This window comes from Anser brachyrhynchus (genome assembly GCF_964034855.1).
Source record: "Anser brachyrhynchus genome assembly, contig: SCAFFOLD_472, whole genome shotgun sequence".
Lineage (NCBI taxonomy): Eukaryota > Metazoa > Chordata > Aves > Anseriformes > Anatidae > Anser > Anser brachyrhynchus.
In genome coordinates, this window is record NW_027664099.1 from 21,054 (window position 1) to 49,051 (window position 27,998).

Sequence of the window (27,998 nt, forward strand, 5' to 3'; positions counted from 1 at the left end):
GGTGGGGGGGTCACGGAGGGGGGGGGGCAGCCCCGGGATTGGCTGCCGGGGTGGGGGCGGAGCTCGGGGCGAGCCGGGCGGCTCCGCGGCGGCGGCCCCGGGAGCGCAGCCCCCCCCCAGGTAAGTGCCCCCCCCCTCCGGTAATTGCCCCCCCCCCCTTTCCCATCCCACCCTGGGGGGGGGGGCACAGCACCGGGGGGCTCCCCCCGACCCCCTTTTTTCCCTCCCCCCCCCCCCGGTGCGGACGTGCTGGGGGATGCTGGAAGCGGGGGGGGGGGCTCCTGGGGGAGGGGGGGGCACCGGAGCCCCCCCCCCCCGGTGCCAGGGTAGCGGCGGGGGGAGGCTCCGGGGGGGGGGGGGAGCGGGATCCCCGGGGGGGTCCCTCAAGGTGACCGCGGGGAGGGCCGGATCCTGCGGGGAAGGGGGGGAGGGAAGGGGGGGAGCGCGGGGGGGGGGCTTTATGTGGGGCTGGGGGGGCTCTGTGGGGTGCTGGGGGGTCTCTGGGGGGGGCTGCTTGGGGTTTTGGGGGGACTGCAGGGGGGCTGAGGGGGCCCTTGGGGGTCAGGGGGGGCTGTATGGGATGCTGGGGGGGCTGCATGGGATTTGGGGGGGGGCTACAGGGGGGCTGGGGGTCTCTATGGGGCGCTGGGGGCGGTTCTATGGGATTTTGGGGGTGCTGCAGGGGGGCTGAGGGGTCTCTGGGGGATGCTGGGGGGGCTATATGGGGAGCTGGGGGGGCTGCATGGGATGCTGGGGGGTCTCTACAGGAATTTTTGGGGGGGGGTTCTATGGGATTTGGGGGGGTCTCCGTGGGATTTTGGGTGGTCTCTATGGGGTGCTGGGGGGCTGTAGGGGCGCTGAGGGGGTCTCTGGGGGATGCTTTAGGGGGGGCTGCAGGGGTTGCTTTTCGGGGGGGCTGCACCAGATGCTGGGGGGTACCTAGGATGATGCGGGGGGGGCTGCTGGGAGGCAGTTGGGGTGAGGGGGGCTGTGGGGTCCCCCATTGCCCCCTCCCCCCAACACCCCACAACTGGGGTGTGGAGGAGCCCCCCCTTAATCCCAAAGGGAAAGGGGGGCACAACGGATGGACGGACGGACGGACGGACGGGGACATTTCGGGGGTCCCGCACCCCCCCCCACGACCCTATCAACCCCCCCTAATAAAAAAAAACCCTAACCCCCCCCAAGATGGCGACCGAGGTGGACACCATGGAGGTGCCGCAGAACAACAACGGCCCCTGGGAGGGTCCCGACCCCGCGGCCACCGCCAAGCTCTTCGAGTGCTCCCGCATCAAAGCCTTGGCTGGTGGGACCCTGCCCGGCACCCATGGGTGCTCCTGGGGGGGGTGGTGGGATTGGGGAGGGTCCGATGGGTTATTTGTGTCCCCCCCCCCCCCCGGGGTAGACGAGCGGGACGCGGTGCAGAAGAAGACCTTCACCAAGTGGGTCAACGCGCACCTCGCCCGCGCCTCGTGCCGCGTCGGGGACCTCTACGCCGACCTCCGCGACGGCTACGTCCTCACCCGCCTCCTCGAGGTGCTCTCCGGGGAGCAGCTGGTGAGAAATGGGGTCGCCCCAGCACCCCCATGCCCCAAAAAGTCACCCCCAACTCTTCCCATCCATCTATCGCCCCCTTCCCATCCATCCGTCGCCCCAAGACCCAAGCGGGGCTCCAACCGTCTCCGTAGGGTTCTTGGTGGAGCCTTGGCAGTTTTCTGGGGGGAGATTGGGGGTGTTGGGGGGTTGTGACCCCCCCCCCCTTTATTTTTGGGGTGTCAGCCCAAGCCGACGCGGGGCCGGATGCGGATCCACTCGCTGGAGAACGTGGACAAGGTGCTGCAGTTCCTCAAGGAGCAACGGGTGCACCTGGAGAACGTGGGCTCGCACGACATCGTGGACGGCAACCACCGCCTGACCCTCGGCCTCATCTGGACCATCATCCTCCGCTTCCAGGTGGGCTGGCCGGGGGAGGGGTCCCCTGGATTTGGGGACGGGGTCCCCAGCCCCGGTGGCAGTGCCCCATCGGCTTTATCCAGATCCAGGTGATCAAGATCAAGACCGAGGACAACCGCGAGACGCGCTCGGCCAAGGACGCGCTGCTGCTCTGGTGCCAGATGAAGACAGCAGGGTGAGTGGTGGCACCGTCCCCACGCCAGGATGGGTCCTCCCCCCCCCCCCCCCCCACAAAAAAAGGGGTGACCCTCCCCTTTCTTCCCGCAGGTACCCCGAGGTGAACATCCAGAACTTCACCACCAGCTGGAGGGACGGGCTGGCCTTCAACGCGCTCATCCACAAGCACAGGTCGGCCACGGGGCTGGGGGCTCCTCCGTGGGGCTGGTGGTTTTTTTGGGGGGTGGGGGGACACCCTAAAATTGGGCTCCACGTGGCTGTGTCCCGATTGCAGGCCGGATCTCATCGACTTCCACAAGCTGACCAAGTCCAACGCTACCTACAACCTGCAGCAAGCCTTCAACACAGCCGAGCAGCAGCTGGGGCTCAGCAAGCTGCTGGACCCCGAGGGTAGGGACGGGACGGGACGGGGTGTCCTCGTGTCCCTGCTGCTGCTGGGGGACTCCGTCTGTCTGTCCGTCCACCCATCTGTCCACCCATCCATCTATCCATCTACATATCTGTCCATCCATCTGTCCATCTGTCTGTCCATCATCCATCCATCCATCCCTGTCCATCCGTGTATCCATCTCTTCATCCATCCATCTACACATCCGTCCGTCTGTCCACCCATCCGTCCATCCATCCATCCACCCATCTAGCCGTCCGCCTGTCCATCCATCCGTCTGGCCGTCCGTGCGGGGTGCGAGGTCTTCTCCACCCACCCACCCCAACCTCATCCAACCCATCCTCCTCACCCCATCGCTCGCTCCTGGTTAATTCCTCCTGGCTTCGTTTGCTGCCCCCGAGGACTTCTTTAGCCCGGGGATGGTGGCGCGGGGGGGGGGGGGGGCATTTTGGGGGCAGGGGGGCTCAGGGACGGACGCTTCGCTGCCCGGCAGATGTCAACATGGAGGACCCTGACGAGAAGTCCATCATCACCTACGTGGTCTCCTTCTACCACTACTTCTCCAAGATGAAAGCGCTGGCCGTGGAGGGGAAGCGCATCGGGAAGGTGGGCGTCGAGGTGTCCCTGCGTCACTCCGTGGGGTGCTGGACCCCCAACCCCGCGGGGAGCCCCCTCCTGTGCTCCATGGGGGGGCTCCGTCCGTGGCTCCGTGAGGCGCCCCAGCCCAACAGGTGCTGGGTGGTGTCCCACAGGATGCACCCCAAACCTTGCACAGTTGCTTGAGGGTTGCAGGATGCACCCTTGCACCATGCATGGTTCCTCGAAGGGCTGCAGGATGCACCCCTGCACCACGCATGGTCGCTTGAGGGCCACAGGTGCACCATTGCACCACGTGTAGTTGCTTCAGGATTGCAACATGCATCCTTGCACCATGCACGGTTGCTTGAGGGGTTGCAGAATGCACCCCTGCACCACATGTGGTTGTTTGAGGGTTACAGGTGCATGCTTGCACTATGCACAATTGCTTCAGGATTGCAGGAGGCATCCTTGCACCATCCGCGGTTGCTCAAGGTGTTGCAAGACGCAAACCTGCACCATGTGTGGATGCTTGAGGGTCGCAAGTGCACCCTTGCACCATGCACGGTTGCTTCAGGATTGCAATATGCATCCTTGCACCATGCATGGTTACCCTGGGGGGGTCTGTGGGAAGCCCCCCCAAGCTGTGCACGCCCCCGCACCCAGGTGCTGGATCAGGCCATGGAGATCAAGGCCATCATCGAGCGGTACGAGGCGCTGGCGGCCGAGCTGCTGGCCTGGGTGCAGCACACCGTCACCATCATCAGCAACCAGAAGTTCGCCAACTCCCTCACCGGGGTGCAGCAGCAGCTCCAGGCCTTCACCGCCTTCTGCACCCTGGAGAAACCCGTCAAGTGAGGGTCCCGGGGAGGGGACGAGGGTGGGGGGGGGGCAAGGTCGGGGGCCACGTTCTGACCTTCCGCTGCCCACCCCGTGAAAGGTTCCAGGAGAAGGGGAACCTGGAGGTGCTGCTCTTCACCATCCAGAGCAAGCTGCGGGCCACCAACCGCAAGCTCTACGTCCCCAGCGAGGGCAAGAGCATCTCCGACATCAACAAGGTTCTGGTGGGACGGGGGCGAGGTGTCCCCCCGGGGGACCCTCGGGGCGAAACCCCGTTGCGACCCCTCCCCCTTGTAGGCTTGGAGCTGCCTGGAGAAGGCAGAGCACGAGCGGGAGGTGTCGCTGCGCAACGAGCTGATCCGGCAGGAGAAGCTGGAGCTGCTGGCCCAACGCTTCGACCACAAGGCGGCCATGCGGGAGACATGGCTGAACGAGAACCAGCGGCTGGTGTCGCAGGTGGGGGGGCTCGACTGGGACCCCCCCACACCGGGAAAAAGAGGGGGAGGGACACGTGGTTCTGGGTGCTGGGTGGGGTTGGGGTTCTTGGGGAGAACAGTGGGGCTGGCGTCGGTGGGTTCCTGGTGGGCACCCCGAGGGCCAAGGTCATGCCAAGGGTTGGTGATGGCCAATCATAGATTGATTTTGGTTGGAGAAGACCCCAATGGCCAAGTCCAACCAGCAACCAGTGTTCCCAGCTTGGTGGGACATCCCCATGGGGTACTGCTCGCCAGTGTGATGCACCAAGACCACCACAAGGGTTGACATTGCCCAAGGATAGATTCCTTTTGGTTGGAGAAGACCTTCTAGGTTATCAGGTCCTACCATCAACCAGTGCTCTCAGCTTGGTGGGATGTCCCCATGGGGTTCAACTCTTCAATGCAATGCACCAAGCCCATCCCAAGGGTTGGTGATGCCCAATCGTAGACTGATTTTGGTTGTAGAAGACCTTGGTGGTCAAGTCCAACCATCAGCCAGTGCTCCCAGCTTGATGGGATGTCCCCATGGGGTCCAACTCTCCTAGGTGGGGGGCCCACCTTCCTTACAACATCTCCCCCCACCCCAGGACAACTTTGGCTACGACCTGCCAGCGGTGGAGGCGGCCATGAAGAAGCACGAGGCCATCGAGGCTGACATCTCCTCCTACCAGGAGCGCATCCAGGTGGTGGTGGAGCTGGCTCTGGAGATGGAATCCGAGGGCTACTACGACACCAAGCGCATCAGCGCGCAGAAGGACAACATCCTGCGGCAGTGGGGGCTGCTGACCGAGCTGGTCCGCGCCCGCCGTGCCCGCCTCGAGCAGAACTTGGCCCTGCAGAAGATCTTCCAGGAAATGGTCTACATGATCGACTGGATGGAGGAGATGCAGGTAGAGCCGGGGGACGCCGGGCATCCCCAGGGAGGACGCGAACTCTGGACCCAATTGGCTTCGCCCCCCATTCCCCAGGTGCTGCTGGTCTCCAAGGACTTGGGGAAGCACCTGCTGGAGGTGGAGGACCTGCTGCAGAAGCATGGGCTGCTGGAGGCCGACATTTCTGCCCAGACCGAGCGGGTTCAGGCGCTCAATGCTGCAGCGCTCAAGTTCTCGGAGCTGGAGGGTAACGGGGACCACCAGGGTGGGGGCCACTGGGTTGGATGCCACCAGGTCACTAGGTTGGGTGCCAAGAGGGTAGGTGCCACCATGCTAGTTGCCCCCAGGTTGGGTTCCACCATGTTGGGTGCCACTAGGATGGGTGCCATCAGGTTGGGTGCCACCAGAGGGGCTGACCACAGGGTTCAAGACCTTCCTTGCTAAGTCATCTTCTCCTGTCCCAGGCTACCAGCCCTGCGACCCTCAGATCATCTGCAACCGGGTGAACCATGTCCAGACGTGCCTGGAGGAGCTGGGGGAGATGGCGGCCAAGAGGCGCAAGGAGCTGGAGGACTCGCGCCAGCTCTGGGCCTTCTTCCAGGAGATGGAGGAGGCCGAGGCATGGATCCGCGAGAAGGAGCAGATCTTGGCCGCCAAGACATGTGGCCGGGACCTGAGCAGCGTGCTGACGCTGACCACCAAGCACAAGAGCATGCTGGGCGAGCTGGGCAGCCGGCGGGCGCTGCTGCACCAGACCATGAAGCGGGGCGAGCAGATCCTGGCCAAGAAGAGGTTCAGCCCCGGTGGGATCCAGGAGAAGATCCGAGAAGTCCGCCTGCGCTGGAAGAAGCTGGAGGAGGTGACGGGGCTGCACCAGCAGCGGCTGCAGGAGGCCCTCAACTTCTTCCAGTTCAGCGCCGAGACGGACGACCTGGTGGCCTGGCTGCAGGACACCTACCGCATCGTCTCCAGCGACGACTTTGGCCACGATGACTACTCCACCCAAGCGCTGCTGCGGAAGCACCGGGCGGTGGTGGAGGAGGTGGAGAAGCACCAGGCGGCCGTGGTGGCCCTCCGTAAGCAGCTGGCGCTGCTGGCGCCCGAGCACCGCCAAGGGGTGGACGTGCAGATCCGTGTGGTGGAGGTGGAGCAGCTCTACGGGGAGGTGGCCGAGGTGGCCGTGCTGCGGCAGCAGTGGCTGCAGGACGCCCTGGCCGTCTACCGCATGTTCAGCGAGGTGCACGCCTGCGAGGTCTGGGTGGACGAGAAGGAGCAGTGGTTGGAGAGGATGGAGGTGCCGGAGGAGCTGGATGAGGTTGAGGTGGTGCAGCACAGGTGCGGGATGGTGGGGACCGGGCGCCCGGTGGCCGCTGTCCCTTGAGGACACTGATGTCCCCATCCTGCTCGGGGCAGGTTTGAGAGCCTGGACCAGGAGATGAACAGCGTGATGGGCCGCATCCTGGACGTCAACCAGGTGGTGCAGCAGCTGGTGGAAGGAGGCCACCCCAGCTCGGAGGAGGTCCGCGCCTGCCAGGACCACCTCAACAGCAGGTATCAGCGTGGGGAGGGGGCAGCTCGGTGGTGCACGGGGCCAAGCCCACCACAAGGGTTGGTGATGGCCAAGGGTAGATTGATTGTTTGGAGGAGACCCCAATGGTCAAGTCCAACCATCAACCAGTGCTCCCAGCTTGTTGAGATGTCCCCATGGGGTCCAGCTCTTCAATGCAATGCACCAAGTCCATCCCAGTGGTTGGTGATGCCCAATGATGGATTGATTTTGGTTGGAGAAGACCCCAATGGTCAAGCCCAACCATCAACCGGTGCTCCCAGCTTGGTGTGACATCCCCATGGTGTCCAACTCTCCAACGCAACGCACCAAGCTCACCACAAGGGTTGGCCATGCCCAGTGATAAATTCATTTTGGTTGGAGACCTTCTAGATAATCAGGTCCAACCACCAACCAGTGCTCCCAGCCTGGTGGGATGTCCCCATGGGATCGTGCCCTCCAACGCAACATGCCAAGCCCACCGCAAGGGTTGGCCATGCCGAGGCCGGACCTCCTCGTGGAGGCAGAGCCTCCGCAGGGCTCCATCCCCTGCTTGTCCCCATCCCCAGGTGGAACCGGGTGGTGGAGCTGGTGGAGCACAAGAAGGGGCAGCTCAGCTCGGTGCTGAAGATCCAGAACTACCTGCTGGAGTGCGCCGAGATGAAGGCGCAGGTGCGGGAGAAGCGCAAAGCCATCGAGGCCACGCAGTCGGGCGGCGGCGACCTGGGCGGCGTGCTGGCCTTGCAGCGGCGCCTCTCCACCATGGAGGCCGCGCTGGTGGTGCTGGAGCCCAGGCTGGTGGAGCTGCAGCGTGAGGGCGAAGCCTTGGCTGCGGACCACCCAGGGCGGGCCATGGAGGTCCTGCTGCCCTTCGAGGAGATCAGTGAGGAGTGGGAAGCCCTGAAGCGGGCGCTGCAGGGCTGCGAGGACTCGCTCAGCGTCGCCGGGCGGTTGCAGCAGTTCATCCAAGACCTGGACAACTTCTTGGGGTGGTTGGTGAAGACCCAAGCGACGGTGGCCAACGAGGAGGTGCCGGGCAGCTTGGCTGAGGCGGAGAGGCTGCTGAACCAACACGTGGCCCTCAAGGAGGAGATCAATGGCTACGAGGAGGACTACACCAAGATCCAGGCGGCCAGCGACCTCCTGGCGCTGGAGGAGGCCGAGGTCCCCTACCTCTCGCTCCAGCAGTGGCTGCAGAAGCTGGACGCGGGCTGGGGGAAGCTTCTGCAGAGCTGGGAGGCTCGCCGGGAGGTGCTGGTGCAAGCGCACGTCTTCCACCTCTTCCTCCGTGACGTCAAGCAGTGCGAGGCCAGCCTGTACAACCAGGTTGGCCTTGCCTCCTCGGGGACGTCGCAGCCCCGAAGTGGGGGAGAGGATGGGAGGGGAAGGGCTTGGTGGCCTCCATGGGGAAGGCTGGGAGGAGAAGGACTTGGTGGCCTCCATGGGGAAGGCTGGGAGGAGATGGAGAAGGTGGGCTTGGTGGCCTCCATGGGGAGGATGGAGAGTGGAGAAGTCTGGAAGGAGAAGGGCTTGGTGGCCTCCACAGGGAGGAAGGAGACTGGGGAAGGCTGAGAGGAGAAGAGCTTGGTGGCCTTCATGGGGAAGGCTGGAAGAAGGGCTTGGTGGCCTCCGTGGGGAGGATGGAGGCTGGGGAAGTCTGGAAGGAGAAAGGCATGGTGGCCTGCATGGGGAAGGCTGGGAGGAGAAGGGCTTGGTGGCCTCCATGAGGAAGGCCAGGAGGAGATGGACTTGGCCTCCATTGGAAACACCGTGAGGAGATGGACTTGGTGGCCTCCATGGCCTCCATGGGGAAGGCTGGGAGGAAATGAGCTTGGTGGCCTCCACGGGGAGGCTGGAGCGGCCCCGCAGGTGGCACCAGGCCGTCTCCTACCCCCCCAGGAGTCCACGCTGGCCCACGCCGAGCTCCCCGACACGGTGGAGGCCGTGGCCAACGCCATCAAGAAGCACCGGGACTTCGCCACCTCCATGGAGCTCGGCCTCCACAAGGTCCAGCTGGCCCTCCAGGCCGGCGAGAGCCTCCAGCGCCAGGGCAACCTCTACAGCGCCCGCGTGGCGGAGGCCATGGACTCCCTCCGCACCAAGTAGGCGCCCCCCCTTGGTGACAACGACCCCCCCCCGGCATTGATGGGTGCATCCCGGGGGGGGGCCTCCACCCCCCTGTGCCTCAGTTTCCCTTTGGGTCACAGCGGCGTTTTGGGGGAATGACGGAAGTGTGGGGGAGGTTGTGGTTGAGGGGGGGGGGGGGTCCGGAGGTTTAAAGGAGGGGTGGGGGGGTTGATGCGAGCCCCCCCGGCCCCCCCAGGAGCCACCGCAACGCCGAGCTGGCGCAGGAGTGGATGCAGCGCCTGCAGGACCACCTGGAGCTGCAGCAGTTCCTGCAGGACTGCCACGAGGTAGGGGCCGAGACCCCCCCCCAAAAAAAAATAAATCCACGCTGGGGGGGGGCCCAAAAATAAATTCACACTGGGGGGGGGGGTCCCCACCGGCTGCTTGAGGGAGCACAGGGGGACCAGGATGTGTCCCCCTCCCCATGCCATGGGGCTGGTGGCCCTGCGGGGGGGGGGCTGCTGGTTATGGGGGGGCTATTTTGGGGGGGGCTGTGTGATATTTTAGGGGACTGGATCCTAATTTGGGGGGATGTATCTCATTTTAGGGGCTGAATGCTATTCTGGGGGTGCTACATCCTATTTTGGGGTCTGTGTCGTATTTTGGGGGTCTCAGTGCTGTTTTGGGGGGGGTTACATGTTATTTTGGGGGGTGCTGCATCCTATTCTGGGGGGGCTGTATCCTCTTTTGGGGCTCTATATCCTATTTTGGGATGCTGTATCCAATTTGGGGGGCTATATCCTATTTTTGGGGTGCTGCATCCTAATCTTAGTGGGCTGCATCCTATTTTTGGGGTACTGTATCCTATTTTGGGGAGGCACATCCTATTTCTGTGATGCTGCGTCCTATTTTTTGGGTGCTGCATCTTATTTTTGGGGTGCTACATCCTATTTTTGGTGGTCTGTATCCTATTTTTGGGGTGCTGCGTCCTAATTTTGGGGTGCTGCATCCTAATTTTGGTGGGCTATGTCCTCTTTTTGGTTTTCTGCATCCTGTTTTTTGGACGCTGCATCTTATGTTGGAGTGCTGCATCTTGCTTTTGGGGTGCTGCATCCTAATTTTGGTGGGCTGTTCTATTTTTGGGGTGCTGCATCCTAATTTTGGTGGGCTGTTCTATTTTTGGGGTGCTGCATCCTATTTTTGGGGGGACCGAATCATATTTTTGGGTTTGGGTCATTCATTGTCTTTTTGGAAGACTGCATCCTATGTTGGGGGGCCACATCCTATTTTTGGGGTGCTTCATCCTAATTTTGGTGGGCTGCATCCTATTTTTGGGGTGCTGCATCCTATTTTTGGGGTGCTGCATCCCGCCTTTGGGGTGCTGCATCCTATTTTTTGGGCGCTGCATCTCATTTTCTGACTGCTGCGCCTTGTTTTTGGGGTGCTGCATCCTAACTTTGGTGGGCTGCATCTTATTTTTGGGTGCTGCATCCTATTTTTGGGGTGCTGCATCCTATTTTTGGGGTGCTGCATCCTACTTTTGGGGTGTTGCATCCTATTTTTGGGGTGCTGCATCCTATTTTTGGGGTGCTTCATCCTAATTTTGGTGGGCTGCATCTTATTTTTGGGTGCTGCATCCTATTTTTGGGATGCTGCATCCTACTTTTGGGGTGTTGCATCCTATTTTTGGGGTGCTGCATCCTATTTTTGGGGTGCTTCATCCTAATTTTGGTGGGCTGCATCTTATTTTTGGGTGCTGCATCCTACTTTTTGGGTGCTGCATCCTATTTTTGGGGTGCTGCATCCCACCTTTGGGGTGCTGCATCCTATTTTTGGGGTGCTGCATCCCACCTTTGGGGTGCTGCATCCTATTTTTTGGGCGCTGCATCTCATTTTCTGACTGCTGCGCCTTGTTTTTGGGGTGCTGCATCCTAACTTTGGTGGGCCGTCCTGTTTCCGGGGTGCTGCATCCTATTTTGGGGGGGGGACCGAATCCTATTTTCGGGTGCTCCATCCTCTTTCTGCGACGCCGTGTCCCCCCCATTCCCAGCTCGCCTTACCCTATTTGCGGGATGCCCTACCCCATTTTCGGGGTGCCCTACCTCCCCAGCGGGGGGGCTCCCACCTTTTTTTGTGCCCCCCACTCTCTCCCTGGGGGGGGGGGGCAGGAGGCTGGCCGAGGCGCTCCGCCCGGCTGCTGCAGGGCTCTGCGGCATCGCGCCCATGCAACCGCGCAGGTACCCACGTTTCGGGTGGGGGCCGCTTAGGGCCAGAAGGAAACCGAAAGGTGGGGGGGTCCCCGATTTCGGGGGACCCTCGGCGACCCCCCCACCCTGTGCTCTCGGCAGCTGGACGGTTGGGTCGGGGAGAAGGTGGCGATGGCGCAGGATCCGGCCCCGGAGCAGCGACCCCACAAGCGTTGGCTGCAGCACCAGGCGTTTATGGCCGAGCTGGCGCAGAACCGGGAGTGGCTGCAGCGCATCGAGGAGGTAAAAAAAAAATGGGGGGGGGTCCCAAGGGGGGGTGGGGGTGGGGGTGGGCTTCCCCCCCCCCCCACACACACACACGCTTCCCGGAGCTTGCGCCGCCGCAGCTGCATCCTCGTGAAGGGGCGGGGGGCTTCGGGCGCTCGTAGGGCCCCCCCTCGGTGCGGCCCCTGCTTGGTGCGAGCCCCCCCCCCCCCCCCCCATGGAGCCCCCCCCCCCCCCATTTCATCCCCCTCGTTGAGCCCCCCCCCCCATTGCAACCCCCCATTGCACAACCCCCCATTGCACAACCCCCCCGTTGCCTCCCCCCATTGCCTCCCCCTTTGAGCCCCCCCCATTTCACCCCCCCATTTCACCCCCCCCCACTGCACCCCCCCATGACACCCCCTGTATTTCACCCCCCCCCCCATTTCACCCCCCCATTTCATCCCCCCCCATGACACCCCCTGTATTTCACCCCCCCATTGTGCCCCCCCATTTCACCCCCCCATTTCATCCCCCCCCATGACACCCCCTGTATTTCACCCCCCCATTGCGCCCCCCCGTTTCAACCCCCCCATTTCATCCCCCCCCATGACACCCCCTGTATTTCACCCCCCCCATTGCGCCCCCCCCGTTTCACCCCCCCGTTACACCCCCCCGTATTTCACCCCCCCCCGCATCCCCCCCGTTTTGCCCCCCCATCCTCCCCCCCTCGCATCCTCCCCTCATTGCGCGCCCCCCCCCCCCGCATCCCCCCCCCTCCCCGCAGCGTTTCCCATCACTGCGTCCTTCAGCAGCTGCCCCCCCCCCCCGCCGTTGCAGGCCCCACTTCGTTGCAGCCCCCCCCCAACAAAACCTGCCCCCCCCACTGCCCCATCTTGATCGCCCCCCCCCTTTGCTGCACCCCCTTTTCCTGCGCCCCCCCTTGTTGCATGCGCCCCCCCCCCCCCAGCTGCACCCCCCCAAAAATGCATCTCCCCGGGTGCCCCCCCCAAAACCTAAATACCCCCCCCAAAAAATTGTATATACCCCCACTGCCCCCCCCAAAAACTGCCCCCCCAGAACTGCATCCCCCCAAAAAATTGCACCCCCCCAAAACCACCCCCCCAACCTGCCCACCCCCAAACTGCCCCCCTTATTGCCCCCCTTTATTGCCCCCCTTTATTTTACCCCCTTTATTGCTCCCCTTATTGCCCCCCCTTTTTTTACCCCCTTTATTGCCCCCCTTATTCCCCCCCTTTATTTTACCCCCTTTTATTGCCCCCCTTTTATTGTCCCCCCTTTATTGCCCCCCATATTGCCCCCCTTATTGCCCCCCTTATTGCCCCCCTTTTATTGCCCCCACTTTATTGGCCCCCCCTTATTGCCCCCCCATATTGCTCCCCTTTATTGCCCCCACTTTATTTTACCCCCCTTTATTGCCCCCCTTTTATTGCCCCCCCTTGCTGCCCCCCCTTTATTTTACCCCCTTATTGCCCCCCCCTTATTCCCCCCCCCCGTTGCTGCCCCCCCCCAAACGGGGGTCCCCATCCTTGGGGCCCTCCCCATCCGCAGCCAGCCCCCCCCATCTCCCCCCGGGCACACGTGTGTGCGCGCGTGCGTGCCCCCCCCCCCTCCCCGAGCACACGTCCCATGTCCCCCCCCCCGCACACGTCCCCCCCCTGCCCCCCCCCGCCCGCGCTCCCCTCTCGCACGGCTGCACCCGGCCCAAAATCGCTGCAGCCGCCGCAGCCGCTCGTGAGCTGGGGACGTGGGGGGGGGACATGGGGGGGGGACATTGGGGACACCGGGGGGGGGGGGGGGACAGGGGGACAGCAGGGGGTTGGGGGGGGTGGGGGGGGGACACGGGGATGCCCCAGGTGGGGTTGTTTCGGGGTTTCGGGACCCCCCCCCCCCCCCCCGGCTTGGCAAGGTCCTTGAGCGGTGTGTGTCTGTCCCCGTGTCCCCTTGTCACCATCCCTGTCCCCCCACCCTGTGTCCCCCCAACGCTGTCCCCTTGTCCCCCCCCATATTCTCCTGACCTCCTCCTTGTCCCCCTGTCCCCATCCACGTCCCCCTGTCCCCATCCACGTCCCCACATCCCCATCCACATCCCTATGTCCCCATCCATGTCCCCACGTCACCCTGTTCCCATCCCCCTGTCCTCATATCCCCATGTCCCCCCACCCTGTCCCCATATCCCCATGTCCCCCTGTCCCCATATCCCCATGCCCCCTGTCCCCATCCACGTCCCCCTGTCCCCACGTCCCCCTGTCCCCATCCACATCCCTATGTCCCCATCCATGTCCCCACGTCACCCTGTTCCCATCCCCCTGTCCCCATATCCCCATGTCCCCCCCACCCTGTCCCCATATCCCCATGCCCCCTGTCCCCATCCACGTCCCCATGTCTCCATGTCCCCCTGTCACTTTGTCCCCATCCACACCCCCATATCCCCATGTCCCCATCCATGTCGCCCTGTCCCATGTCCCCATGTCTCCGTCCACATCCCCCGTCCCCATCCACATCCCCCTGTCCCCATGTCCCCATCCCCATATCCCCACGTCCCCATGTCCCCATCCATGTCCCCATGTCCCCCATGTCCACATTTCCCCATCCACACCCCCATATCCCCATGTCCCCATGTCTCCATCCACGTCGCCATGTCCCCATCCACGTCCCCCTGTCCCCCTGTCCCCCTGTCCCCATGTCCCCATCCCCATATCTGTCTCCATCCACGACCCCTGTCCCCATGTCCCCATACTCGTCCCCATATCCCCATGTCCCCATGTCTCCGTCCGCGTCCCCCTGTCCCCACCCATGTCCCCCTGTCCCCATGTCCCCATGTCCCCATCCTTGTCCCCCATATCCCCACGTCCCCATGTCTCCATCCACGTCCCCCTGTCCCCACCCTGTCCCCATGTCCCCATGTCCCCATCCCCACGTCCCCATGTCTCCATCCACATCCCCACATCCCCATCCACATCCCCATATCCCCACGTTCCCCATCCCCATATCCCCACATCCCCACGTCCCCACGTCCCCATCCGCATCCCCCCTGTCCCCACCCTGTCCCCATGTCCCTATGATGTCCCCATCCCCATCCCCACGTCCCCATGTCCCCACCCACATCCCCACGTCCCCATCCACATCCCCATATCCCCACGTTCCCCATCCCCACATCCCCACATCCCCACGTCCCCACGTCCCCATCCGCGTCCCCCTGTCCCCACCCTGTCCCCATGTCCCCATGTCCCCACCCACATCCCCATGTCTCCATCCACATCCCCACATCGCCATCCACATCCCCATATCCCCACGTTCCCCATCCCCATATCCCCACATCCCCATGTCCCCATCTGCATCCCCCCTGTCCCCATGTCCCCATGTCCCTATGATGTCCCCATCCCCATCCCCACGTCCCCATGTCCCCATCCCCATCCCCATGTCTCCATCCACATCCCCACGTCCCCATCCACATCCCCACATCCCCACGCTCCCCATCCCCACACCCCCACGTCCCTACGTCCCCATCCGCGTCCCCCCTGTCCCCACCCTGTCCCCATGTCCCTATGATGTCCCCATCCCCATCCCCATGTCCCCATCCACATCCCCACACCCCCACGTCCCCACGTCTCCATCCATGTCCCCATGTCCCCATGTCCCCATGTCCCCATGTCCTCATCCCCACGTCCCCACGTCCCCATCCCCATATCCCCATATCCCCACGTCCCCATCTGCCTCCCCCTGTCCCCACCCTGTCCCCATGTCCCCATGTCCCCATCCCCATCCCCATGTCCCCATGTCTCCATCCACGTCCCCCTGTCCCCCCGTCCCCCCCCCCCCAGGAAGGCCAGCAGCTCCTGCAGGCCAAGCCGGCCCTGGCGGGGGCCGTGGCCCCGCAGCTGGCGGCGGTGCGGCAGCGCTGGCAGGAGCTGGAGAGCGCGGCCCAGGCGCGGGGGCAGCGGCTGCGGGCGGCGGGCGCTGCCGAGCGGCTGCAGCGCGGCTACGCCGAGCTCGACCAGCGCCTGGCCCGCCTCGAGGAGCAGCTGCGGGCGGCCGGGGGGGCCCAGCCCGCCGCCATCGGCACCCAGCTCCGGAGGTTGCAGGTGGGGGGGGGGTTTGGGGGATAAGGGGGTGTTCGGGGGGGGGGATGGGGGGGTTTGGAGGGGGTTTGGGGGGGGGTTGGGGGCATTGGATTGGGGTTTGGGGTCATTGGATTGGGGTTTGGGGGATATTTGGGGCCAAGGGAGGGGGGGTTGGGGGGGTTTGGGGTCATTGGATTGGGGTTTGGGGAGGGTGGGGGGGGTTGGAAGGGGGTTTGGGGTCATTGGATTGGGGTTTGGGGGGGTTTGGGGTCATTGGAGGGGGGTTTGGGGGATATTTGGGGTCAAGGGAGGGGGGTTTGGGGGGATTTGGGGGCATTGGATTGGGGCTTGGGGTCATTGGATTGGGGTTTGGGGAGGGTGGGGGGGTTGGAAGGGGGTTTGGGGTCATTGGCTTGGGGTTTGGGGGATATTTGGGGTCAAGGGAGGGGGGTTTGGGGGGATTTGGGGGCATTGGATTGGGGTTTGGGGTCATTGGATTGGGGTTTGGGGGATATTTGGGGCCAAGGGAGGGGGGGTTGGGGGGATTTGGGGGCATTGGATTGGGGTTTGGGGAGGGTGGAGGGGTTGGAAGGGGGTTTGGGGTCATTGGATTGGGGTTTGGGGTCATTGGAGGGGGGTTTGGGGGATATTTGGGGTCAAGGGAGGGGGGTTTGGGGGGATTTGGGGGCATTGGATTGGGGTTTGGGGTCATTGGATTGGGGTTTGGGGGGGTGGGGGGGTTGGAAGGGGGTTTGGAGTCATTGGATTGGGGTTTGGGGGATATTTGGGGTCCAAGGAGGGGGGTTTGGGGGGATTTGGGGGCATTGGATTGGGGTTTGGGGTCATTGGATTGGGGTTTGGGGGGGTGGGGGGGTTGGAAGGGGGTTTGGAGTCATTGGATTGGGGTTTGGGGGATATTTGGGGTCCAAGGAGGGGGGTTTAGGGGGATTTGGGGTCATTGGATTGGGGTTTGGGGGATATTTGGGGTCAAGGGAGGGGGGTTTAGGGGGATTTGGAGTCATTGGATTGGGGTTTGGGGGATATTTGGGGCCAAGGGAGGGGGGGTTGGGGGGATTTGGGGTCATTGGATTGGGGTTTGGGGTCATTGGAGGGGGGTTTGGAGGATATTTGGGGTCAAGGGAGGGGGGTTTGGGGGATTTGGGGGCATTGGATTGGGGTTTGGGGTCATTGGAGGGGGGTTTGGGGGATATTTGGGGTCAAGGGAGGGGGGTTTAGGGGGATTTGGGGTCATTGGATTGGGGTTTGGGGAGGGTGGGGGGGTTTTGGGGGGGTTTGGGGTCATTGGAGGGGGGTTTGGGGTCATTGGATTGGGGGTTTGGAGAGGTTGTGGTCATTGGATGAGGGTTTGGGGGATACTTGGGGTCAAGAGAGGGGGTTTTGGGGGGATTTGGGGGCATTGGAGGGGGGTTTGGGGGGTGTTGGAGGGGGGGTTGGGGTCGTTGGTTGAGGGTTTGGGGGATATTTGGGGTCAAGGGAGGGGGGTTTGGGGTCGTTGGATTGGGGTTTGGGAGGTTTGGGGCGGTTGGAGGGGGGTTTGGGGAGATTTGGGGTCACTGAAGCGGGGCCTGGGGGGGATTTGGGGGGGTTGCAGGTGGGGTTCAGCACCGGTTGCAATGGGGGCCCAGCACCACGTACACAGGGAGCTCAGCACCACTGCAGTGAGCTCAGCACCACTGCAATGAGCTCAGCACCACTGCAACGAGCTCAGCACCATTACACTGAGCTCAGCACCACTGCAGCAGGGTCTCAGCACCACTGCAACGAGCTCAGCACCATTACACTGAGCTCAGCACCACTGCAGCAGGGTCTCAGCATCTTTGCAGCGGGCTCTCAGCACCATTCGCAGCATGGTCTCAGCACCATTGCAGCGAGCTTTCAGCCCCATTGCAGTAGGGTCTCAGCACCCCTGCACTGAGCTCAGCACCCTCGCACCAAGCTCAGCACCATTGCACTGAGCTCAGCACCATTGCAGTAGGGTCTCAGCATCTTTGCAGCAGGGTCTCATCACCACTGCACCGAGCTCAGCACCATTGCAGCGAGCTCTCAGCACAATTTGCACTGAGTACTCAGCACCGTTTGCAGCAGGGTCTCAGCACCACTGCAGCAGGCTCTCAGCACCATTTACACCAAGCCCTCAGCCCCGTTGCAGCAGGGTCTCAGCACCATTGCAGCGAGCTTTCAGCCACGTTGCAATAGGGTCTCAGCACCCCTGCACCGAGCTCAGCACCTTTGCACCGAGTTCAGCACCCTTGCACCAAGCTCAGCACCCTTGCACCGAGCTCAGCACCCTTGCACCGAGCTCAGCACCCCCCGCAGCCCCCTCCCAGCCCCGCTGCAGCCCGGCCAGGTGCTGAGTCACGGCCGAGGCTGCCTGGAGCTGCCGGTGCCGCGGTGCCGGCGCATCCCCGGTGCCCACGGTCCCGCCGCCGCCCGCAGACGATGGAGACGCAGGTGGAGGAGTGGTGCAAGGAGGTGGGCGAGCTGCAGGCGCAGGCGGCCGCGCTGCCCCCCGAGGCCCCCGGCGCGGAGGCGGTGGGCGAGCGGCAGAGCGCGGTGGGCACCCGCATCGTCCGCCTGATCGAGCCCCTCAAGGAGCGCCGCAGGATCCTGCTGGCCGCCAAGGAGGTGCACCAGGTCAGCCACGAGCTGGAGGACGAGGTGGTGAGTACGGGGTTGGGGGGGGGATTGGGATTGGGATTGGGGTGGGATTGGGGTGGGGGTGGGATGGGGATGGGGATGGGATGGGATTGGGGTGGGATTGGTATTGGGGTGGGATTGGGGTGGGGGTGGTGATGAGATTGGGATTGGGGTGGGGATGGGATTGGGGTGGGATTGGAGTGGGGATGGGGATGGGATTGTGTTGGGGATGGGATTGAGATTGAGATTGGGGTGGGGATGGGATTGGGATGGGGATGGGATTGAGATTGAGATTGGGGTGGGGATGGGATTGGGATGGGGATGGCACTGGAGTGAGGATGGGGTTGGGGTGGGGATGAGGATGGGATTGGGATGGGGGGTGGGATTGGGGTGGGATGGGAATGGGGATGGAATTGGGGTGGGGATGGGGGGTGGGATTGGGGTGGGATGGGAATGGGGATGGAATTGGGGTGGGGATGGGATTGGAATTGGGTTGGGAATTGGGATGGGGATGGGGACTGGGATTGGGATGGGGATGGGGATGGGGATGGGGATGGGATGGGATGGGATGGGATGGGATGGGATGGGATGGGATGGGATGGGATGGGATGGGGAGGGGATTGGGATTGGAGTGAGGATGGGATTGGGTTGGGATTGGGATGGGGATGGGGATGGGGATGGGATGGGGATAGGATGGGGATGGGATGGGGATGGGATGGGGATGGGGATGGGATGGGATGGGATGGGATGGGGAGGGGGATGGGGATGGGATGGGGATGGACCAGGACCGGTACAGGACCAGGACAGGACCCGGTCCCATCCCCTCCCGTCCCCCAGCTCTGGGTCCAGGACCGCCTGCCCCTGGCCACGCAGCAGGACCTGGGCACCAACCTGCAGACCGTGCAGCAGCTCATCAAAAAGAACCAGGTGAGGCCAGCGCCGAGGCCGGGGGGGGGCCCCACCATCATTTAGGGGGGGTCCACCCCCCTCACCCCCCCCCCTTTCTTCACCCTCTTCCCCCCCCCCCCCCCCCCCAGAACCTCCGCCGGGAGATCCAGGTGCACCGTCCCCGCGTGGACGAGGTGCTGGAGCGCGCGGCGGCCGTGGCCTCCATCAAGAGCCCCGAGGCCGAGGGGGTGCGGAGGCTGCTGGAGCGCCTGGGGGGGGCCTGGGGGGAGCTGCAGGAGCAGGCGGAGCGGCGGCAGCAGGCGCTGGACGCCGCCTTCCAGCTGGAGCAGTACTACTTCGACGTGGCCGAGGTGGAGTCGTGGCTGGGCGAGCAGGAGCTGCTGCTGATGAGCGAGGAGAAGGGCAAGGTGGCGGCGGAAAACTTGGGGGGCGGGGGGGGGGGGGGCGGGTTTCGGGGTTGGAGACCCCCCCCCCCGGTCCCCAGGCTAAATCCGCCGCGTCCGTGCCCAAGGATGAGCAGAGCACCCTGCAGCTGCTGAAGAAGCACCTGCAGACGGAGCAGACGGTGGAGAACTACGAGGAGAGCATCGCCCAGCTCTCGCGCCAGTGCCGAGCCCTGCTGGAGCTGGGGCACCCCCAGAGGTGGGCGCAGGACCCCCCGCAACCTCGCCCCCCGCCCCCCCACCCCCACCCCCCCAGCAACCGCAACCCCCGCAAAGCCTGAAGCCGGGGCGGGGGGGAGCCGGGTGCTCACCGGGCGCTCTGTGTCCCCCCCCCCCCAACCTTCCTCCCGCTCCCCCCGTCCCCCCCGTCCCCCCGTCCGTGCCCAGCGAGCAGGTGAGCCGGCGGCAGTCGCAGGTTGACCGGCTGTACGTGTCTCTGAAGGAGCTGGTGGAGGAGCGCAAGGGCAAGCTGGAGCAGCAGTATTGGCTCTACCAGCTCGGCCGCGAGGTGGGCGAGCTGGAGCACTGGATCGCCGAGAAGGAGGTGGTGGCCGGCTCGCCCGAGCTGGGGCAGGACTACGAGCACGTCACGGTGAGCGGGGAAGGGGTTGTGGGGAGGGCTGGGGGGTCTTGGGGCCGTCCCCGGTTCGCGGTAGGGGTGCCGGGGGCTGTCCTTGTCCCATGCTGGGGGGCCCGGGAGCGTCCTTGTTCCGTTCTGGAGGTCCCGACACTGTTCCTGCTCCATCCTGGGGGTCCTGGGGTTGTCTTTGTCCCGTGCTGGGGGTCCTGGATTTATCCCTGCTCCGTGCTGAGGGTCCTGGGGTTGTCCTTGTCCCATGCTGAGGGTCCTGGGGCTGTCCTTGTCCCATCCTGGGAGTCCTGGGGTTCTTCCTGTTCCATCCAGGGGGTCCCGGGGCTGTCCTCATCCCATGCTGTTGGTCCTGGCGCTGTCCCTGCTCCGTGCTGAGGGTCCTGAGGTTGTCCTTGTCCCATCCTGGGAGTCCCGGGGTTGTCATTGTCCCATCCTGGGGGTCCTGGGGCTGTCCTTGTCCCATTCCGGGGGTCCTGGGGTTCTTCCTGCTCCACCCTGGGGCTCCTGGGGCCGTCCTCATCCCACGCCGGTGCTCCTGGCGCCGTCCCTGCTCCACGCACCGCAACCCCAGCCCCACGCCGCGGTCCCGTCCCCCGTCCCCAGCGCCCCCACTGACCTCCATCCCGTCCCCCCCCCCCCAGCTGCTGCAGGAGAAGTTCCTGGAGTTCGCCAGCGAGACGGGCAGCGTGGGGCAGGAGCGCATCTCGGCCGTCAACCAGATGGTGGACGAGCTGATCGACTACGGCCACGCCGACGCCGCCACCATCGCCGAGTGGAAGGACGGCGTCAACGAGGCCTGGGCCGACCTCCTGGAGCTGATGGAGACGCGGGCGCAGCTCCTGGCCGCCTCCCACGAGCTCCACAAGTTCTTCAGCGACTGCAAGGAGCTTTTGGGGCAGATCGAGGAGAAACGGCGGCGCCTCCCCGAGCTGGCGGCCAAGGAAGCGCCGCGGGCCTCGGCCGGGGCCTTGCAGCGGGCGCTGGGCGCCTTCGAGCACGACGTGGAGGTGCTGGTGGGCCAAATCCGGCAGCTCCAGGAGGGGGCGGCGCAGCTGAGGACCGTCTACGCCGGGGACAACGCCGAGGCCATCGCCAGCCGGGAGCAGGAGGTGCTGAGCGCCTGGAAGGAGCTGCTGGGCGCCTGCGAGGAGTGCCGGCTGCACGTGGCCAGCGCCGCCGACCGCGTCCGCTTCGCCGGCACTGTGCGCGACCTGGTGTCCTGGATGGACGGCGTGCTCTGCCAGATCGGCGCCGGAGAGAAGCCCAGGTTGGGGGGGCTCCTCGGCCCCCCGTGGGGACGGGGACACAGGAGAGGGATCAGCCCCAGGAGCCCTGGTCTGGTCCGGCCATGGGGCTGTGCGTTGTCCGCGTCCCAAGGACCTACGTTGTGTCCCCATCCCAATTTGTCCTCATCCCAATTTGTCCTCATCCCAAGGACCCGCATTTCGTCCCCATTCCGAGCACCCGCATTGGGTCCCCATCCCAATTTGTCCCTGTCCCAAGGGCCCAAATTTTGTCCCCATCCCAATTTGTCCCCATCCCAAGCACCCCACATTTTGACCCCACCCATGGAGCTGAGGATCCGTGTCCATCCCAACGCCCCGTGTCTTGTCCCATCCCAAGGACCCCATCGTGACCCATCCCATGGACCCGTGTCCCATCCCATTTGTGGCACCAAGGATCCCTGTCCTGTTCTGTCCCATCCCAAGGTCCCATGTCCTGTCCCACCCATGGATTGGTGTCACCCATGTCCTGTCCCACCCATGGACTGGTGTCACCTGTATCCTCTCCCACCCATGGAGCTGGTGTTACCCCTATCCTGTCCCATCCCAAAGTCCCACGTCCTGTCCCACCCATGGCGTTGGTGTCACCTGTGTCCCATCCCACCCCAAGGTCCCATACCCTGTCCCACCCATGGTGCTGGTGTCACCCATGTCCCTTCCCATCCCAAGGTCCCATGTCCTGCCCCATCCACGCCACCGAAGACCCCAACGCCCCCTCCAAGCTCACGACCTCTCTCCCCACGTGTCCCCCCTTGGTGCCACAACCCGTGTCCCCCCCTGCCCCCGCAGGGACGTCTCCTCGGTGGAGGTGCTGATGAACTTCCACCAGGGCTTGAAGAGCGAGATGGAAGCTCGCAGCAAGAGCATCGCCGCCTGCCTGGAGCTGGGCAAGACCCTCATCCTCGCCAAGAGCCCCGCGGCCGACGAGGTGCCGGGGGCGCTGGGGGGCATCGGCGGCATCGGTGGGGGGGTCCTGGCTCACATCGGATCCCCCCCCTTTTCCTCCAGATCAAAGCCCTGGCGGAGAAGCTGCTGGCGAAGAAGAAGGAGCTGGCGGAGAAGTGGGACAAGCACTGGGAGTGGTTGCAGCAAAGTGAGCGCAGGACGGGGTCGGACGTCCCCGGAGGCTGGGAGGACGGGGAACCGGGCACGCCGTCCATCCTTCTGTCCGTCCATCCGTCCGTCCGTCTGTCCCGCAGTGCTGGAGGTCCACCAGTTCGCCCAGGAGGCGGTGGTGGCCGACGCGTGGCTGACGGCGCAGGAGCCGCTGCTGAAGAGCCAGGAGCTGGGCAGCAGCGTGGACGAGGTGGAGCAGCTGATCCGGCGCCACGAAGCCTTCCGCAAGGCGGCCGCCGCCTGGGAGGAGCGCTTCAGCTCCCTGCGCCGCCTCACCACGGTACGGGACCCCCGCCCTGGGAACCCCAGGGGTGGGGAGCAGCCCCCCGGGGCGTGGGGAGCCAACACGGCGCGCGGGGAACCCCATAGGAAGGAGAACCCTAAGTCATGGAGAACCTCAATGCGTGGTGAACACCAAGTCGCGGGGAATCCTAAATTACGGAGAATCTGAAATGATGGGAAATCCTAAATTATGGAGAACCCCAAATCACAGGGAAACCTAAATTATGGAGAATTCAATGTATCATGAACACCAAGTCGTGGGGAATCCTAAATTATGGAGAACTCAATTTGTCGTGAACACCAAGTCATGGGGAACCCTAAATTATGGAGAACCCCAAATCATGGGGAACTCTACATTATGAAGAATCCTAAATCATGGGGAACCCTATATCATGGAGAATCCTAAATTATGGAGAACCTCAATGCATGGAGAACCCCAAATCATGGGGAACCCTACATTATGGAGAATCCTAAATTATGGAGGACCTTAATGCATGGAGAACCCCAAGGCATGGAGAAGCCCAAATCAAGGAGACCCCCAAGGCATCGGGATCCCCCATAAATGCCCCATCTCACCCCCCCTTCCCCTCCACAGCTGGAGAAGCTGAAAGCGGAGCAGAGCAAGCAGCCAGCCACGCCGCTTTTGGGGCGCAAATTTTTGGGAGAACCCCCAGCACCCTCGCGCCCCGCGGGGGATGAACACCCCGAAACCCCCCGCGCCCGGCCGGAGCCCCGCGTCGCCTACGTGCGGCAGGAGCTGCGTCCCGAGAGGCTCCAGCCCAAGCTGGACCGGGTGCGGGAGGGGGACGGGGATGGGGACACCCCCCCTGCCACCCCCGCTGCCGTTACCACCGAGGCGCCGGTGGCACCCAAGGGTGACGGTGGCGGGGGGGACATCGGGGAGGGGAAGACGGGGCTGCTGGAGCGGCGGAGGGAGAGGAGGGAGCGGAGGATGGAGAGGCAGGAGTCCAGCGAGCAGGAGGGGCCCCGGCACGGGTGGGTGTGGGATTGGGATTGGGACTGGGATTGGGATTGGGGTGGGGATGGGATTGGGGACGGGGTGGGGATGGGATGGGATTGGGATGGGGAAAGGGATGGAGATTTGGATGGGGATTAGGGTGGGATTGGGATGGGATGGGAATGGAGATTGGGATGGGGATGGGGATGGAGATGGGGATGTAGATTGGGATGGGATGGGGATGGGGTGGGGATGGGATGGGGATGGGGAGGGATGGAAATTGGGATGGGGATGGGGATGGAATTGGGATAGAGTTTGGGATGGGATGGGATGGGATGGGATGGGATGGGATGGGATGGGATGGGATGGGATGGAGTTTGGGGTGGGATGGGATTGGGATAGGGATTGGGAAGGGATGGGGACGGGACAGGGACAGGGACAGGGACAGGGACAAGCTTGCCCCGTCCCCGCTCCCCACCAGCAAAGCCACCCTGGCCGACATCGTGGAGCAGCTCCAGGAGAAGGAAGCCACCGCCCCCTCCCCAGCACTGGTGAGTGCCGCCCATCCTCACGTCCCCCAGCCTCAAGGACCGCCCCCCCGAGCCTCCCCCTGACCTCCGTGTGTGTGTGTCCCTCCCCAGCCCCGGGACCGCGAGTCCCCCGGCCGCCTTCCCAATGGTGTCGAGGTCCTACCGGAGAGGACCCCGCGGCCAGACCGGCCCCGTGCCCGCGACCGCCCCAAACCCCGTCGGCGCCCCCGGCCCAAGGAGCCCGGCCAGGGGGGGCCGGGGGAGGCCCGGAGGTCGAGGTCGGCCCCCGCCCAGAGCAGCGCCCCCCCGCCGCCGCCCCCCAGCCACACGGTGCAGCACGAGGGGTTCCTCTTCCGCAAGCACGAGCTGGACGGGCCCAACAAGAAGGCGTCCAACAGGTCGGTGGGGTTGGGCATAGAAGGCGGGGGTCTCAGCGGTTTGGGGGTCCAACAGCGGAGGGGATCCATCAGCGCTCGGGCGCCACCGATCGGAGGTGTCACGATCATTTGGGGGCCCATCTTTGGCAAGGGAGCACCGTGATTTGGGGGCCTGTTGATGGTGGAGTAGCTCTGGGATTTGGGTGGCCATCGATGGAGAAGCTCCATGATTGGTGTGCCCATCAATGGTGGAGGACCTCCATGATTTGGTTGTCCATCAGTGATGAAACTCCATAACTTGGGTGCCCATCAGTGGTGGAGAAGGTCCACGATATGGGTGCCTATCCATGATGGAGCTCCACGATTTGAGTGCCATCGATGGAGGAGAAGCTCCAGGATTTGGGTGTCCATCGATGGAGAAGTTCTACAATTTGGGTGCCCATCAATGGTGGAGGGTTCCACAGTTTGATTGCCCATCAACGATGAAACTCCTTAATTTGGGTGCCCATCAATGGTGGAGGAGCTCCACGATTTGGGTGCCCATCAACGATGAAACCACAATTTGGGTGCCCCTCAACAATGAAATTCCACAATTTGGTTGCCCATCAACGATGAAGCTCCGTGATTTGGGTGCCAATCAATGATGAAACTCCACAGTTTGGGTGCCCATCCATGATGGAGCTCCACGATTTGGGTGTTCATCAAAGATAAAACTCCACAATCTGGTCGCCCGTCAACAACGAAACTCCACAATTCGGGTCCCCAACCATGATGGAGCTCCACAATTTGGTTGCCAATCAACGGAGGAGAAGTTCCACGATTTGGTTGCCCACCAACGACAAAACTCCACAATTTGGCTGCCCACCAACAACAAAACTCCACAACTTGCCCACCAACGAACCAAGACCCCCACTACTCAAGCACCCATCGATGGCTTGGGCCTCTCCTTGCCCCCCAAAGCCTCCCCCACCCTTGGGGTCCCACCACAGCCCCCCTTTGCCCCCCCAGGTCCTGGGTGAACCTCTACTGCGTGCTGAGCAAGGGCGACCTGGCCTTCTACAAGGACGCCAAGGGCCCGGCGAGTGGCAGCACCCATGGGGGTGAGCCCCCCCTCAGCCTCCACCAGGCCATCAGCGAGGTGGCCGCCGACTACAAGAAGAAGAAGAACGTCTTCAAGCTGCGGTGGGTGTCGGGGGGGGCTTCAGGGTTTGGGGGGGCAACGGGGGGAGTCTTGGGGTCAGGGGGTGTAGGGGGGGTGGGTGTTGAAGCCCCCCCCGTTGCCCCCCATAGGACCGGTGACGGCAGCGAGTTCCTGCTGCAGGCCAAGGATGAGGTAGGCCCGAGGAGTTGGGGAGGGGGATTTGAGGTTTTTTGGGGGAGAGATTTGGGGGGTTTGGGGGAAGATTTGGTGGGATTATGGTGAGACTGGGGGGTTTGGGGTCTTTTTGTGGGGTTTTGGGGTTGTTGGGGGGCGTTCATTGATGTTTTTGGAGGTTTGGGGGCTCCATTGGGGTTTGGGGAGATTGGAATGGGGGGAGAGTTTAGGGGGGATTTGGGGGGATTGGGGGCTTTGGGTCTTTTTTTTTTTTTAATTATTTTTTGGAGTTTTGGAAGGTTCTTTGGGGTTTGGGGGTTATTTTGGGGCTAATTTAAGTTGTTTTGGAGACTGTTTTTTAAAGATTTGTGGTTTTTTATTTTTAATTATATCTGGAGGTTTGGGGGTTTCTTTGGGATTTGGGGGGGTAATTTCAGTGTTTTTAGAGTCTGTTTTTTATTGATGTGTGGTTTTTATAATTATTATTTTTGGAGGTTTGGGGCTTTCTTTGGGATTGGGGGGTAATTTCAGTGGTTTTGGAGTCTTTGGTTTTTGTTGATTTGGTAATTTATAATTATTTTTGGAGGTTCGGGGCTTTCTTTGTAATATGTGGGGTAATTACAGTGGTTTGGCTGTCTTTTTGTGGTTTTCATTTTTTTTATATAATTGTTTTTGGTGGTTTGAGGGTTTCTGTGGGGTTTGGAGAGGGTTTGGACGGAATTTTGGGGGGATTTGGAGACTTTTTGTTGTTTTTTATTATTATTTCTGGCAGTTTTGGGGGGGTAATTTTGGAGGATAATTTTGGGGGTTTCGGGTCTCTTCACTTTTTTTTAATTGATATAATTATTATTTAGGGGGGTTAGGGATTTATTTGGGATTTGGGGTTTCGAGGGATAATTGTGTGGGTTTGGGGTCTTTTCCTGTTTTTGTTTTACTTTAATTAGCATTTGAGGGGATCTTTGGGGCTTAAGGGGCAATTAGGGAGATTTTGGGGATTTAGGTACATTTTGGGGGGATCGAATTGGGTCAGTTTTTGGGGGCTTCATTTCTTTTTAAGGGTGGGACGTGGGGGGGTTAAATTTTTGTTACACATTTTGTGTTTTCTTTTGCTTTTTTGTGGCTTTCTTTGTGGCTATTTTTGCATTTCTTGTATTTTTGTGGTTATTTTTGCCTTTCTTACATTTTTAAATTTTTGTTTGTTGGTTTTTTTTTTTGATTGTGTTTTCGTTTCTTGTGTTTTTTTCGCACTTTTTTTTTTTTGCATTTCTTCCATTTTTTATTGTGCTTTTCTCGATTTCTTTTGTTGCTTCGTTGGCCTTTTTGCTTTTGTTTTGCCATTTTTTGCATATTTTGCAATTTTTTTGCACTGTTTAATACATTCCCCCGTGGTTTTTCCTACCCATTTTTCGGTTATTTTTTTTTTTTCCCCCTTTTTCCCCATCCCACCCCCCATTTTTGAATCCCACTTTTACTTCCCCTTTTTACTATTGCTTTATTTCCCGTTTCCTCGCGGCTTTCACCCCCCCCCGGACCCCCCGCGACCCCCTCCCCAATAGGAGGAGATGCGCGCCTGGCTGCGCGCCCTGGCGGCCAGCGCGCGGGAGCACGCGGAGATTGCGCGCGCCGCGGCCCCGCCCACCACTACGTCATCAACCGACGAGGGGGGGCCGCGGCGGGAGGGGGCGGAGCGCCGCCGGAAGTGACGTCTCCGCCCCTACCGCTTCCCATTGCGGCGGGAGGGGGGGAGGCGGGAGGACCCCTCTCGCTCTGCTCCCCGCCCCCCCCCCAAATTTTTTCAACCCCCCCCCGCCCCCCAATAATTTGGGGAGGGGGCGAGGCCACGGGGCCGGGGTGGACCCCCTCGCCCCCCCCCACCCTTCCGGGGGTCTCCCGGCCCCCCCCATCCCATGCACAAGCCATAGAGCCCCGGGGGGGGGGGGGGGGGAGGTCCCATCACTTTTGGGGGGGCCACCCCCCTTTTTTGGGGGGCGGGGGGGGGGGGGGCAGAGTTTGTAAAGATTTTACCAAAAGCCAGGAAATTAACCAAAAAATAATTAATTGAAACAGCCTACCCCCCCGCTCCGTCCCCCCCCCTCCCCCCGCGC

The 27,998-nt window shown here is 62.7% G+C and overlaps 1 protein-coding gene across 1 annotated transcript; it reads left to right on the top strand.

Annotated features, from left to right (window-relative positions):
• Positions 1 to 50: 50 nt before the first annotated feature.
• Positions 51 to 27,992, top strand: SPTBN4 (spectrin beta, non-erythrocytic 4). Its single transcript, XM_080608482.1, has 35 exons — positions 51 to 120; positions 1,189 to 1,306; positions 1,406 to 1,557; positions 1,780 to 1,953; positions 2,037 to 2,128; positions 2,221 to 2,301; positions 2,405 to 2,520; positions 3,012 to 3,124; positions 3,761 to 3,948; positions 4,035 to 4,152; positions 4,232 to 4,390; positions 4,998 to 5,300; positions 5,379 to 5,529; positions 5,747 to 6,617; positions 6,696 to 6,833; positions 7,398 to 8,154; positions 8,728 to 8,930; positions 9,152 to 9,242; positions 11,244 to 11,384; positions 15,191 to 15,451; positions 17,888 to 18,112; positions 18,926 to 19,015; positions 19,126 to 19,404; positions 19,509 to 19,639; positions 19,828 to 20,032; positions 20,674 to 21,299; positions 22,105 to 22,243; positions 22,324 to 22,408; positions 22,515 to 22,711; positions 23,309 to 23,709; positions 24,153 to 24,222; positions 24,313 to 24,599; positions 25,587 to 25,760; positions 25,869 to 25,911; positions 27,450 to 27,992. The coding sequence occupies exons 2-35, from the start codon at positions 1,189 to 1,191 to the stop codon at positions 27,594 to 27,596; spliced, it is 7,326 nt and encodes a 2,441-aa protein (XP_080464608.1). The 5' UTR covers positions 51 to 120; the 3' UTR covers positions 27,597 to 27,992.
• The last annotated feature ends 6 nt before the right edge of the window (positions 27,993 to 27,998 follow it).

Coding starts and splice junctions, on each gene's coding strand:
- SPTBN4 (XM_080608482.1), top strand. CDS start 1,189: ATGGCGACCGAGGTGGACACCATGGAGGTGCCGCAGAACAACAACGGC. Junction 20,033..20,673: donor AGGACTACGAGCACGTCACG/GTGAGCGGGGAA, acceptor CCCCCCCCCCAG/CTGCTGCAGGAGAAGTTCCT. Junction 22,712..23,308: donor CCCTGCGCCGCCTCACCACG/GTACGGGACCCC, acceptor TCCCCTCCACAG/CTGGAGAAGCTGAAAGCGGA.